The sequence below is a fragment of the Lithobates pipiens genome, unplaced genomic scaffold (assembly GCF_037356315.1).
Source record: "Lithobates pipiens isolate NorthernLeopardFrog02 unplaced genomic scaffold, aLitPip1_a1.2 Scaffold_6, whole genome shotgun sequence".
NCBI classification, from domain to species: domain Eukaryota; kingdom Metazoa; phylum Chordata; class Amphibia; order Anura; family Ranidae; genus Lithobates; species Lithobates pipiens.
In genome coordinates this window covers 11,988,792-12,003,716 of record NW_027507881.1, presented here as the reverse complement: position 1 = coordinate 12,003,716, position 14,925 = coordinate 11,988,792, and the positions used below count along the sequence as shown (strand labels likewise).

General features: G+C 44.0%; 1 protein-coding gene across 1 annotated transcript in view; it reads right to left on the bottom strand.

Annotated features, from left to right (window-relative positions):
- LOC143958235 (proprotein convertase subtilisin/kexin type 6-like) overlaps positions 1-14,687 on the bottom strand; it is a 303,257-nt gene extending 288,570 nt beyond the window's left edge. Inside the window, exon 1 of the mRNA XM_077467752.1 lies at positions 14,398-14,687. Coding sequence (XP_077323878.1) covers positions 14,398-14,562 — 165 coding nt within the window. The 5' untranslated portion in view covers positions 14,563-14,687. The remainder of the gene's footprint in view (positions 1-14,397) is intronic.
- Between the last annotated feature and the right edge of the window lie 238 nt (positions 14,688-14,925).

Sequence of the window (14,925 nt, the reverse complement as noted above, 5' to 3'; positions counted from 1 at the left end):
GTTCCACCTCTGGATGACTTACTGTCCCCTGGGATAACAGATCTTTTCTGAGTGGTAACCTCCATGGGGGCTTCGAGGCTAGGTTTCGAAGACCCGCGAACCAGGGCCTTTTTGGCCAAAAAGGAGTGACTAGTATTAAGTCTGTCCTTTCTTCCCTGAATTTCCTCAGTACTAGTGGAATTAGAGGAAAGGGGGGAAAGGCGTAGCACAACTGGTAATGCCAGGGGTGAGCCAATGCATCCAACCCTATTGCTGCATCTCCTCAGTGAAGAGAAAAGAATCTGTCCACCTTTGAGTTCTGCTGGCTGGCAAAAAGGTCTACCTGTGGAACCCCCCAAGCCTCGGAGATCATCAGGAACACCTCCTGATTCAGACTCCATTCTGCCTCTAGCAATTTGCGCCTGCTTAGGAGGTCTGCAAACAAATTCTGAGAGCCCTTCAGATGCACTGCCAATAGTGAGGCTGTGTTCTGCTCTGCCCAGGCTAACAACAGATTGGCCAGCTCCATCAAGCTCCTGCTTCTGGTTCCCCCTTGCTTCATAATGTAGGTAACCGCTGTTGTGTTGTCTGACAACACCTTGACATGGTGGCCTCTCAAACTCTGCTGAAAGGCCACTAATCCCAGAAAGATCGCCTTCAACTCCCTCCAGTTGGATGATCTTTGAGCTTCCTGTTTGGACCAAACCCCCTGAGATGTCTGACCATCCAGATGGGCTCCCCAGCCCCAGGCACTTGCGTCTGTAGTAAGGCGCTTGTCCACAGGAAAGGTCCACACCAGGCCCCTTGAGAGGTTTGCCTGGTCTCTCCACCACCAAAGAGCCCTTTTCGTCCTTGACGAAATTTTTAGCTGTTTTTCCAAAGGATCCTGATGGGACCAGCTTGACAGAACCTCCCTCTGAAGGGGTCTGGAATGGAACCTGGCCCACTGAACAGCCGGGATTGCTGCCGTAAGCAGGCCTAGAACTGCCATAGCCGTCCTGACTGAGACTGTCTGGTTGCTCTGTATCTGCTGTACAGCTAGCTGCAACTTTTCCTGTTTTTCCAACGGCAGGAAAACTTTCTGGAGAATCGAATTTAACGTATACCCCAGAAATTTCATTTCCTGTGAGGGGGTCAGGATTGACTTCTCTAGATTTAGAAGCCATCCCAGGCCCTCGAGGTGAGACTGGGCCCTCTGGAGATTGACTAGGACCTGCTCCCTGGAGTCTGCAAAAAACAAAAGGTCGTCCAGGTAAGGGACGACTGGAATCCCCTTCAATTTCAGGGGCTCCAAAGCCTCTGCCATGATCTTCGTAAAGACCCTGGGAGAGGACGAGAGTCCGAATGGCAGAGCCCTGAATTGGAGGTGCCATACCGAACTCCCCACCTTCAATGCCAGGCGCAGGAACTGCTGCGATGCCTGATGAATTGGTATATGAAGGTAGGCATCCCTTAGATCCAGGGACGCCATGAAGCATTCTGGGGTCAACAGCTTTGTGATGGAGAAAATTGTATCCATCCTGAAATGTTTGAACCGAATGAACCTGTTCAGAAATTTCAGATTCAGGATTAGACGGTACTTCCCTGAGGGTTTTTTCACCAGAAAAATATGTGAATAAAAACCCCCGCCCTGCTGGTTTACTGGGACTTGAATCAGAACCTCTTGCTGTATCAGCTCCTGTAACAAAAGCTTCATTGCAGAGGCCTTCTCCTGATCCCTTGGCAATGTTGTCACGTAAAACCTACTCGGGGGTAGTTCTGAAAACTCCAACCTGTACCCCTGATCGACAACGCTCTTCACGAACAGATTTGGAGACAGCCTGTCCCATTGTTCGCGAAAAGCTGACAGTCTCCCCCCCACTGGGGAGATATTGTCACTTGCTCTTAGGGGACTGCTCTGGGGGAGATCTAAAGAGGACTCCACCCTTGCCTTTGCCCTTCTGTGAACCCCATCTGCTCTTGCGCTCCTGGTCTTTTTTATGGGACTTCTGAAAAGCACGAAAATTCTTTTTGGCAACCTGCTTTTTCTTAACTGGAAAAGCCTTCTTTTTAGACAGACTATGCACAGACTCTAAATCGGGACCAAAGAGCAAGTCACCCGAGAAGGGAAGACCACACAGCTTGACCTTAGAAGCAGTGTCCCCAGACCATGTTTTCAGCCAAACTGCTCTCCTGGCTGAATTTACAAGAGCCGAAGACCTAGCGGACAGTTTAACCGATTCTGCTGATGCATCCGCCATGTATTTGACTGCATTCAGGATCAGTGGAAAGGACTCTAAGAGATCCTTGCGGGGTGTCCCCGCCTCAATATGGCTCTTCAGCTTCTCTACCCAACATTCCAGATTCCTGGCCACTACCGTAGCTGCCATAGCTGGTTTTAGACTGACTGACGCAGCATCCCAAGCCTTTTTAAGGATGGAGTCAGCTTTTTTGTCCATTGGGTCTTTAAGGATCCCCATATCCTCAAAGGCTAGATCCGTTCGTCTGGATACCTGCGAGAAAGCTGCATCGACTCTGGGTTTCTTGTTCCAAACCTCTGAGTCCTTATCTTCGAAGGGAAACCTTCTCTTGAGAGCTTTAAAGAAGAAAGGGGCTTTTTCTGGGTCCTTCCACTCCTTTCTCACTGAGTCTGAGAGGACCCTGTGGACTGGAAAAACTCTCCGTTTTGTTTCGTCCAACCCCTGGTACATTTTGTCATGAACTGACAGTTGTACTTTTTCTTCTTGAATTTCTAGAGTAGTGTAGATTGCTTTAAGAATATCATCTACTTCCTCTAGTGATAGCTTGAATTTGGAGCCCCTGCTATCTTCTTCCTCTTCCTCCTCCTCAGAATCCCTGAAGGAGATGAGAGTACTACCCCCTTCGTCTCCAGACTCTTCAGTTTCCACCTGTCTGGATGACGACGCCCTGGGGCTGGGCGGTAAGTTCTGAGGCTCGGTCTGTGCGGGAGGGTTTTGTATCAGGATGGACCTGACTGAATTCAAGGAGTTTGTCAGCTCTTTAACCGAAGAAAACAAATCCTTATATTGTTGAGATGTTTCCTCTTCCACCAATTCTCTGATACAATTTCTGCACATTGCCTTCTGCCATGAATCTCTGAGGGGGGTCTTGCAAGAAGGACATTTTCTCTGACCTGGTCTAGCTTTTCCTAGTGATTTTTCCTGAAACGACATACAGGTTTAACTCACTAAAAGCTCTCAACAACCAGCTGCTTAACACCAAGCCAGTGCAGAGACCCACCACCAAACAGACTACTAGTGAGACCCCAGAACTAGGCTGCAAAAGGTCAGAGCGAAGTCCACCTCTGACCTGCAGCGACAGGCCCCCAAGAGGGGGGAACAGACAAAGACATAGCCCAACAGTAAAGCAGAGGGTGCCAGTGCACCTTACGTACCTGGGCTGGACCGGTGCTAGGGGCGCCCGTCTCCGCCATAGCTGGCTTACACTCTTCCATCGTTTGAGTGAGGCAGCTATCACAAACAGCTCTGTCATTTTAAATTTTCCCGGCCGCCGCGTCATCAGGGCCGGCCGGAAGCGGAAGCACGCGGTCACCTGACCCGCCCCATGATCCCTGCGTTCCAGGCGCTTGAACCACGGCGCCACGCCCCCTCAGAGCGCCCGCGCGTCACCGTGAACGACGCCGTCGCCGCCCGGGACCCGGCGACGAAAACGGAGCCATGCCGCTGACCTGCAGCGGCCTCCGCCAGCAACAGAGCCCTCCCTGCGCTAACCAGCGGACACCGGGCACCCGACGCCGGCACTCCGAGGGTCCTTACTCCCGTGAGATGGCGGGACCAGGAGCTCCAGGAGTCCTCTCCCCGTGGAGATGCTGCTGGGGGTCAAAAAAGAAACAACGAAAGGTAAGCCTTACTCCCCTGCAGAGAGTGTAGCTCTCCCTGGTTCAGGCACATGCTTCCTCCAAGGAGGAAACACAATAACTGAAGCCATGGAGGAAGAGGAGGTGTTTTTAAAGTGGGCATGTGTTTCCCAATTACAAGGTGGAGCTACACTCTCTCCGGGGTTGTCCTGAAAGGCGATTTGAGAAAATTAAAACGCATTTTTTTTTTTTTTTTTTTTTTACACAAAGTTGTCCATTTATACAATACTTCTAACACATAGCATTTACACAGCAAAAATTACTAGGGCTGCAACTAACGATTATTTTCATAATCGATTAGTTGGCCGATTAATCGGTTAATAACCTTAGAAAAAAAGTGTGGTGTATAATTTAGTTGATATGTAAAGTTTTAAAAAAAAAGGGCAATTTATTCTTAAATATCTCTATATGCAGTGGTAACTATAAATAGCCAACTATATGGTTAGGGAGCAAAATATCTAATCCACTCTGAGAATAACAGAGAGAAGAGATATACTGTATATTAGAGGGGATATATACTGTTAGAGGAGATATACTGTATACTCTACTGAAGATATACTCTACTGTATATACTATTAGAGGATATATACTATTAGAGAGATACTGTATATACCATTATAGGAGAGATCTACTGTATATGCTATTAGAAGATATATACTGTATATACTATTAGAGTAAATATACTGTATAACTATTAGAAGAGAGATATACTGTATATACTATTAGAGGAGAGTTATACTGCATATATTAGAGGAGAGGTATAGTGTATATACCATTAGAGGAGAGGTATAGTGTATATACCATTAGAGGAGAGGTATAGTGTATATACCATTAGAGGAGAGGTATAGTGTATATACCATTAGAGGAGAGATATAGTGTATATACCATTAGAGGAGAGATATAGTGTATATACTATTAGGTCAATCTGATAAATATCAGACTCATTAACTTTAACCCCATTTTGTTGCTGGCCGATTAATCGATTATGAAAATAGTAATCGATTAATTTTATAATCGATTAGTTGTCGATTAATCGATTAGTTGTTTCAGCCCTAAAAATGACACCCCAAAATATATTCTGCTACTCCTGAGTATGGAGATACCACATATACCACGGAACCCTGGTTGAGAATGGCTGGCCTAGGCCATCCTTATGTAGAGCAACAATTTTTTTTCAGATCCTCAGTTCTTGGCTATGAGGTGCCATATTGAACTTCCAGTGACCAGTAAGAGAGCGATAACAAATTTAACACACCTGCTCCCCATTCATACCTGAGACTTTGTAACATTAACGAGTCACATGACACCGGGGAGGGAAAATGGCTAATTGGGCCCAATTTGGACATTTACACTTAGGGGTGTACTCACTTTTGTTGCCAGCGGTTTAGACATTAATGGCTGTGTGTTGAGTTATTTTGAGGGGACAGAAAATGTACAATCACTACTTTACATTGTAGACAAGTGTCATTTCTTCAGTGTTGTCACATGAAAAGATGAAAATATTAACAAAAATATGAGGGGTGTACTTACTTTTGTGAGATATAGTATATATTTTATTTTTTTGGATTTAATATGTGAATATTTAATTTGGCTCCACGAGCTGTTGAAAAAGTTCCTCTTAAAATGCGTGATATAAATTGCAGGGCGGTGTTTTTTTTCTATGTGGATGTTGATCTTGTAATGTTCCAGTTGTCATGAATGGCGATCTGTACTGAGAGCAATCCAAGCAGAAAACTACAACCTCAGTGCTGACCGACAAGCTTTGTGTGGAATACACATCACTTAAAGGGTAACTCCACTTTTGTTGGGGGAAAAAATATAACAAATTAAAAAAAAATATATATATATATATATATATATATATATATATACACAATTGCTACACAAGTCATATAGTAATTGAATGTTATGAAAAAAAAAATGCTTTCCATTTCAATCTGCAGCTGTTATTTTCTGTAAAATGCAATATGGAAGCCTGGAGGTGTTCTGTACACAGATGGTATACAGAACGCCCTCTCAGATATGTAAATTCCTGCTTGTGTGATTGGCTCACTGATTTTCCCAGAAGTCTGTGCTAAGATACAAGTCATTTTGGGCATCCTCTGCAACAAATTTTTTTATTTTTGGTGAGATACTCAAAGGGAAATCAGACCCTGCCACTTTCCTCATTAGAACCCTTTTAAAGGGTAACTACTTTCATGGGGGGGGGGGGGGGGGGATAGCACATAAAAAAAATATATAGCTTATACAACAGCGACACAAGTCATATTGTAATTAAACGTTATTAAAAATGACCTTTACTTTTCAATCTGCAGCCGCTGTCATTTTCTGTAAAATGCAATATGGCCACCTGGAGGTGTTCTGTATACAGACTGTACTGAACACGCCCCAGAAATGTCGTTTCCTGCTTGTGTGATTGGCTCAATTTTCCCAGAAGTCCCTAAGATACAAGTCCGATTTCAGGCATCTCCTGCAACAAAAATTTCATTTTTTGGTGAAATACTTTCAATAGGAAATCACGTCTAAAGGGGACGCAGGCCCAGCATCTTTCCTCATTAGTGCTCTGCAGCTTCACAGCTGATTGATCATTATGAAACCACTCCCATTAGACCAGGGCTCGACAAACCCCGGTCGCCAGGTCGCATTTGCGCCTAGATTTCGTGTCCTGGCGACTGGGGCAACGCTGCTGGGGTATCCTGTCTCCATTTGGACCCCGAACTCCGCCGCGCAATTCCATCGGGCCGCGCCGGCCAGTAATTGAGGCCGCGGCTTTGCGGCCTTCTAAAATCTTTCGGTAGTCTGGCGCCATCTTGTGGTGGATGTAGAAATTACACCCTATTCCAATAATGCTAATTCCTAATGGAGTGAAGCTCCCCTGCCTGTTTTTTGCCCAACGGTGAGTGTGGTGGCTGGTAAATGGCTTCTCATTATATTATATATATATATATTATTAAATTTATTAATTTATTTATAAATGTAAATATATATATATATATATATATATATATATATATATATATATATATATATATTTTGTAATTTTTTTTTTTTGTAAAAAGTAAAAAAAAAAAATTATTTTAATTAAGGAAAAAAAAAATATTATTTGTAATCCTCCCTGCTTGACCCCTTTCACAAGGGCTGTCTGATCAGGTTCACCTGTCAGTTTTTCAGGCGGACCTGATCGAACCCTTAGCAGGGAAATGGCAGTAAATGAGCGGGAATATGTCGGAAATAGTCACATTCTTTTGTTAACCACTTCGTGCCCGCGCTATAGACGAAAGATGTCTACAGCGCGGACACCAATTGCCGGGAGGGCGTCCCTAGACATCCTCCTGTTTACTTCCCCTCTGCACGCCGCCATGGGCGAGCATCAGGGAAGTTCTGTGTTGGCCGTGTCCCTTGGATACAGCCAATCACAGATCATGCTAAATGACCAATCACAGCGGCCATTTAGCACTCGAGCGGTGTGTCCAATGAGAGGTGATCTCATATGTGGGGGGCTGGGGGCTATCTTCCCCTCACTCGTCTCCATGTCAGGCCAGGGACAGGTCCAGATCGCCGTCACCGACCTGGCTCCTAACTTTTTTAGCTGGCTCCTAGATTCCAAGCAAATTTGTCAACCCCTGCATTAGACCCACTTAGCACAGAGGAACACAGGGATTTCTTCAGAACAAAAAAAAAAAAAAAAAAGTAGAAATCTGCAACAAAGGTTATAATCCTTGCAATGTACAGAGATCACCCAGGGGGGGAAATGTTTTTTCTTTTAACAAAAGTGGAGTTACGCTTTAAGTCCAGCAACTGATTGGCAATTCTAAAATCACTCCCATTCACTCTATACATGGACACAGAGAAACAGCTATTTCTTCAAAATAAAAAATAAAATAGAAATCGGCAACAAAGTATGCTTAAAAAAAATATATATATATATTTAACAAAAGTGGAGATACTCTTTAAAGTGCTTGTGAACATTTGCTCCTGTTTTGAATGTTATGTATTCAATTTAAAGTGAATTAGATCTGCTCAACAAGTAGAAATAATGAGCAGTTTGTCTAGCTAAAAACCTTGCCAACTTCCCGCACACACCGCCTCTGGACTCATCAGTTAGCATTTTTCCCTGCCATCTCCGGGGACTACCCTGTCCACCTTTAAGAGTTCCCTGAAAAGTCATTTATTCAGGGAAGTCTATCCCACACCCACCTGTCCCCGAGCCACCCCCATCGAATCATTCTCTGCAGCTATTACCTTTTGTACCACCACCCCCTCCCTTTAGAATGTAAGCTCTAGGAGTCAGGCCCTCCTGTACCTTCTGTATTGTACTGTATTGTGTTGTCTCCCCCCTATAGAGTGTAAAGTGCTGCGTAAACTGTTGGCGCTATATAAATCAAAAATAATAATGTAGTCCTAAACCTTCCTGTCCTAGGGTGGCAATGCTGCTCAATATGGTTGCCCCTCCCTAGGACAAGTTAAAGTGGAGCTCCACCCTAAAGTGGAACTTATGCTCAGCGGATTCCCCCCCCCCCCCCCTCCGGTGCCACAATTGGCACATTTCAGGGGGGAGGGGGGGTGCAGATACCTGTATAATACAGGTATCTGCACCCACTTTCGAGTATAACTAGCCACAAAATGGCCGCCCCCCCGTTGTGTTCTGGGAAACGCACAGTTCTCGGAACACAACAGGGACCAGTGAAGAAGCGCAGCGCGACTTGCGCATGCGCAGTAGGGAATCGGGCAGTGAAGCTGCAACGCTTCACTTCCTGATTCCCTGACAGAGGATGGCAGCGGGGGCAGCCGAGAGATGAGCGATTGCTCGTCATCTGCGGCCGACATCACGGACACCCTGGGACAGGTAAGTGTCCATTTATTAAAAAAGTCAGCAGCTGCAGTATTTGTAGCTGCTGGCTTTAAAAATGTTATGGTGGAGCTCCGCTTTAAAGCACAACTAAACTGAGCACAAACTGAAAATTTTACTTTTGTTCCCCAAAGCCAACTCCCCTCTCCATCCATGTCTCTAGGTGTTAATTTGTTAAGACACCGATTTTTTTATTTTATTTAACCACTTTCAGACCGGACCATTTTGCTGGTCAAAGACCAGACCACTTTTTGCGATTCTGCACTGCGTCACTTTAACTGACAATTGCGCGGTCGTGCGACGTGGCTCCCAAACAAAATTGACGTGCTTTTTTCCCCACAAATAGAGCTTTCTTTTGGTGGTATTTGATCACCCCTGCGGTTTTTATTTTTTGCGCTATAAACAAAAATAGAGCGACAATTTTGAAAAAAAAAACACATTTTTTACTTTTTTATTATAAATATCCCCCAAAAATATATAAAAAAAACATTTTTTTCCCTCAGTTTAGGCCGATACGTATTCTTCTACATATTTTTGGTAAAAAAAACAAAAAAAAAACGCAATAAGCGATTATTGATTGGTTTGCGCAAAAGTTATAGCATTTACAAAATAGGGATAGTTTTATAGCATTTTTATTAATAATTTTTTATTTACTAGTAATGGCGGCAATCAGCGATTTTTATTGCGACTGCGACATTGTGGGGGACCCATCGGACATTTTTGACACATTTTTGGGACCATTGTCATTTATTCAGTAATCACTGCTATATAAATGCAGTGATTCCTGTGTAAATGACACTGGCAGTGAAGGGGTTAACCAGTGGGTGGCAGTGTAGGGGTTAAGTGTTCCTAGGGGCGTGTTACTAACTGTGGGGGGGCTGGGCTTTCATTTAGTGAACACTGATCTCTGCTTCAATCACATGGAGCAGAGATCAGAGTCACTAGTTGCTAGGCAGAACAGGGAGATGCTGTTTACACGGCATTTCCTCCATTCAGCCGTCCCGTGAGACGATCGCGGGGATGCCCGCGGCGATCGAGTCTGCGGGTCCCACGACCGGACTCACGGGGGTCCCGACCAGCGCGGGAGCGCGCCGCCGGCGGCGTGCTCCCGATGGCAGGGCGGCATTGAAGATTGGACGTACATGTACGCCAATATGCCTGCCCGTACCATTCTGTCGACGTACATCGTCGTGCGCTGGTCGGGAACCGGTTAAATTGGATTTGTGATTTATCAAATTTTAATAAAATATTTTTAGAGTAAAAAATCTAAAGATAGTTTAAGATAAATTAATAATTTTGTTAATTCAGCATGAAATAGAGCTTAGTTATGTAGCATGAGGCTATATATTCTGGAATTTACATTCTTTGTAAACTCATTCCATGAATCCAAGCACTTCAGGCTGAGATACCATGCACTGCATTGATGCATTCACACAATTTCACAGTAACCATGAGATAGAACAAAGTTCAGGAATATTCCTTTATCCCATTGTTTTGCAAATCTATGTACACTACAAACTGTGATTGAATCGGTTCTGATATCACCGTTTTACTAACCTGACAGTTTATTCTAAAATTGAATCTTTAAATATATAAAAAAAAAATTAAAGAGTTGCATTGTATATGAAATATTATGTACTTGGGAAATTACTTCATACTATATGCACTAAATTAATGATTTTTGATCTGTCTTAGATAGTGATACAATGTCCCTGATGAAGATTGTATTGATAATTACTATTGAAACGCGTTGAATTAAGTTTTCTTTTCCGGCACCACCAGCGGTTCTGGGGGGTCCCTGGATTTTATAGCAGATAGTATCACTTTCTTAAATGTTTTTAACATTTAGAATTGTGCAATGATGTTTCTTTCTATGATTTTTTTTTATAGGAATAATCAATTGTTTATGTATGAATTTTTTGTACAATAAATTCATTTTTAATATATTGTTTTTTTGTTGCCTTAAAGTGGAAGTAAACCCATCGATTTAAACAGTTTAAAAAAAAAAAAAAGGCATGCCGGGAATGCTAACTGCACATTGGCTGTGCTCTCAGCCAAACTATCAAACCATCCAATGGCTGGTGTCATAACGAATCACATGTGCAGCGCCATGGCAGTTGAAGATTAAACAGAGGCAACTCCTCCACCGACCCGCTGTCGCCCCCCCCCTCCTCCTCCGACCCGCTGTCGCCCCCCCCCCCTCCTCCGACCCGCTGTCGCCCCCCCTCCTCCGACCCGCTGTCGCCCCCCCCCTCCTCCGACCCGCTGTCGCCCCCCCCTCCCTCCTCCTCCGACCCGCTGCCGCGCCCCCTCCCTCCTCCTCCGACCCGCTGCCGCGCCCCCCCCCTCCTCCTCCGACCCGCTGCCGCGCCCCCCCCCTCCTCCTCCGACCCGCTGCCGCGCCCCCCCCCTCCTCCTCCGACCCGCTGCCGCCCCCCCCCCTCCTCCGACCCGCTGCCGCGCCGCCCCCCCCTCCTCCGACCCGCTGCCGGCGCCCCCCGGCCCGCTGTCGACGCCCTCCTCCTCCGACCCGCTGTCGGCTCACTGACAGTTCCATTCACTTTAATGGGACGGCTGTTGATGCGGCAGTGACAACAAGGTGAGGGACGTGGCGGCAGCAGGTGAGTGGATGCCCAACAGGCACTGCCATGATGGGTCTGAAATGACAGGTGCTCTTTACATGTAAGAACTCATTCTTGCTGGTAGTTAGAATTTTTAATATTTGCAAACAATATGAAGGTTTCCTATTTATAATAATAAGCTGTCATGTTAGTAAAACAGGGATATCAGAACCAATTAAATCATACAGTTTGTAGGGTACATAGATTTGCAGCAATGCATGTTATCTTGCAGAGCTTGGATTCATTGAATGAGTTTAACAAAAATTTTATATTGCAGAATATACAGCCTCTTGCTACATAACTAAGCTCCATTTTATACTTGATAAACTAAATTATTAATGTATCTTAAATAGAAAACTATCTTTAGACAGATTTTTACTCCAAAAGCATGTTGTTATTAAAATACATTTGAAAAAAAAAAAAAAGATTAAAAAAAAAAAAAAAAAATAGATTTTTCTTTTTTTAAATCATTGATTTATATCCACCCTGTTTTTTCATTAGGGTGAGGGGTTTCGAGTTCAGGTTAGGGTTAGGCGTTGGGGTCATTATATTTTTATTTTATTATATGAATAAATAATAAATAAATGTAAAATGCACAAAAAATAAAATATAAATACTAAATATCAATAAATTAACCCTTAACTAACCCTTAAAAAACTAACCTTTGCTCATCTCACATTGTCATAGGCGAAAGGTGAGCACACATGATGGAATCCAGATGTATTGACAAATCAGGTGTCAAGGTGAATGTTTGAGAAAAGTGGGATAGGTGTGAGAACGCGCGTGCGGAGCGACTAAAAATACACAATGATGCCAACTTGTAAATGGCAAAGTACACAGATGGCATCTCTGCAGCTTTATAGAAAACAGGCAGAACTGAGTGTCGGGAACCAGAATAGTTGACATGAAGCTCCCATCACTGAGGATCACCTCCCCGACATCAGCGCAATGTGCTGAACCCATAAGTGACCGCAGATTGTCTGACCGGATCTACGATCCTCCCCACAATCCCGATCACCGAGAACTGGAATGACATTCTATTACGGATCATGTGCTGGGAACCTAAACGAGGAATCTACTTGTAGAAACACAGTGACAGCGATGGGAATAAATTATATTGCATAAAAAAAAAAAAAAGGGGGGGGTCATTCACACCAAAGTGTCAGATTCAGCCGGGTGTTCTTTGCAGTTTACACTGCAGGTTGTAATGTGATATGGAGCACTTATCACTATTCACACATTTTATAACAGAAAAATATCAGACGGGTCACAATTTTAATAATACGGCATAACAGCCAGAGATGTGACCGCCAAATACGTGACATTAGGAGGGCGTGCGTTATCGGGCGCTGGGATGGTATACAGGGTGATCAGACCCTTAATGCTAGGACCCAGAGGTGTGTGTTATATAGATATAGCGATCGATTATACACACAGCCCAAGAGAAGAGGCACTCCCCGGTCAATGTTTAGACAAGGCACAGTGCAAGTTTTTCAACACAACTCATACTGTCTATTTACACACACTAATATAATATATATAAAAAAATATACACCAATAAATATATATATACACACACATATACACACACATATACACAATCTCATATACTAAAAATATATATATTTTACACACACACAGCACAGAGTACTGTTCATGTTTAGGATGGGGATGATTACACACAAAGCAGCCTCATGTGTAGTACATCAGTCCAGTATGTGTGTCCAGCACACTCCAAACATTGCTAACAAACACACCAAGATCATTGGATGCTGCACTGACCACTTCTGGGGTGGGGATTTACTAAAACCAAAGCACACAGAATCTGATTCAGCTCTGCATAGTAACCAATCAGATCCCAGGTTTTATTGTCAAGGCTTGATTGAACAAGCTGAAAGTTAGAAGCTGATTGGCTACTATGCACAGCTGCACCAGATACCGAGTGCTCCAGTTTTGGTAAATCTCCCCCATTGTGTGCTTTATAGAGAATTTTTTTTTTTTTTTAATAATAATTTATATATATATATATATATATATATATATATATATATATATATATATATATATATACACACACACACACACATACACATATATATATATATATATATACACACACATATATACATACACACACACACTATTATTACTGGTACTTACATGGCACCAACAGCTTACACAGTGCTCTACATAGATTTAGTGCATTCACATCAGTCCCTACCCTCAAGGATATATATTACAGACAACAATTCAGCATAAATTACAACATATACACATCAGAACTGTAATATATATATATATATATATTCACATACACACACCGAGCATTACATTTACTACAGAAACAGAATATGATCCATCACACATCAGCAAAAGAAAAAAAATATATAGAGGATATATAGAGGATAGAGGATATATAAATGAGCTATCTATACATCAACAATGTATACAGTTTTACTCTGCAACTAAATAAATGAAACCAAGATCCAGAACATGAGCAAGAGAAAACACAGTGTGTGTGTGTATTATATATATATACACACATATATATACACATATATATACACACACATATATATATATATGCTTACACTTACAACATAATCCATTACACAGTAGCAATATAAAAAAAAAAAAGTATAAATTTATAGATCACACAATTTAATTTTCATTAAAAAACTGAACATATGTTCCATTACAGAAGAAAAAAAAAGTGTGCTTGTGCATATATATATATACATACACACACTGGAGATGTGTAAATATATACACACACACACACACACACACACATCAATGACACACATACCCAGAATAGAAGTGCAGAGAGTGAAGGGAATGGATGGGATGACCGATCAGAGGATCGCACACGCGGTAACAATGTAACTTTGCTCTCCCCGGTAATGATGAGATGTATGGGATTATCGGATCTCTATATCCGGGGACGGGGAGAGGTTGTGCGATCAGATCGGGGTGTGTATGATGGAAGGGGGGGGGGCCTCTATGGGTCGTGTATGTAGAATTGATCGGTGGAGTGTGTGCGGTGATCGGTATACGATGAGATCGCCCACCTTGCCGAGGTTCACATAGCCGTACTTGTCCGCCAGCCGCGCCGCCTCCTCCGGTCCCCGCGGGACCCGCACAGCCCAGTGGTTGGAGTAGACGGTGCGGGGAAGGGGCGCCAGGCAGGCGGGTAGTAGGAGAAGGAGGACCGGTCCGGTGAGGAAAAGGAGCATGGTGGGAGGTGAGCGGTAAGGCGCGGGGTCCGCTGCCCGCTCACAGGGGCGCTCTGGGCGGACAGACTGCGATCCACTTCCCGGCTCCGTTCATCTACTGCACGCCGCGCTCCTCCGCCTGCTACTTGTCAACTCGTCAGCCAATCGGGAGTTCGACCTGTGCGCGGTGTGACAAAAGGGCGGGGTTTGGGCCGGGGGCGCGACCAGTCAGCGCCTGAATAGGCGGGGCAGTGCGGAATGTAGTGGGCGGGGCAGTGCGGAGGTGTAGCATGCTGCACATTAACGCTTTCACTGCTGGAACACTGTTTATTTGAGCACATTTTATGGCTGAAGTTTAGTTCAACCCCCCCCCCCCCTCCCCTC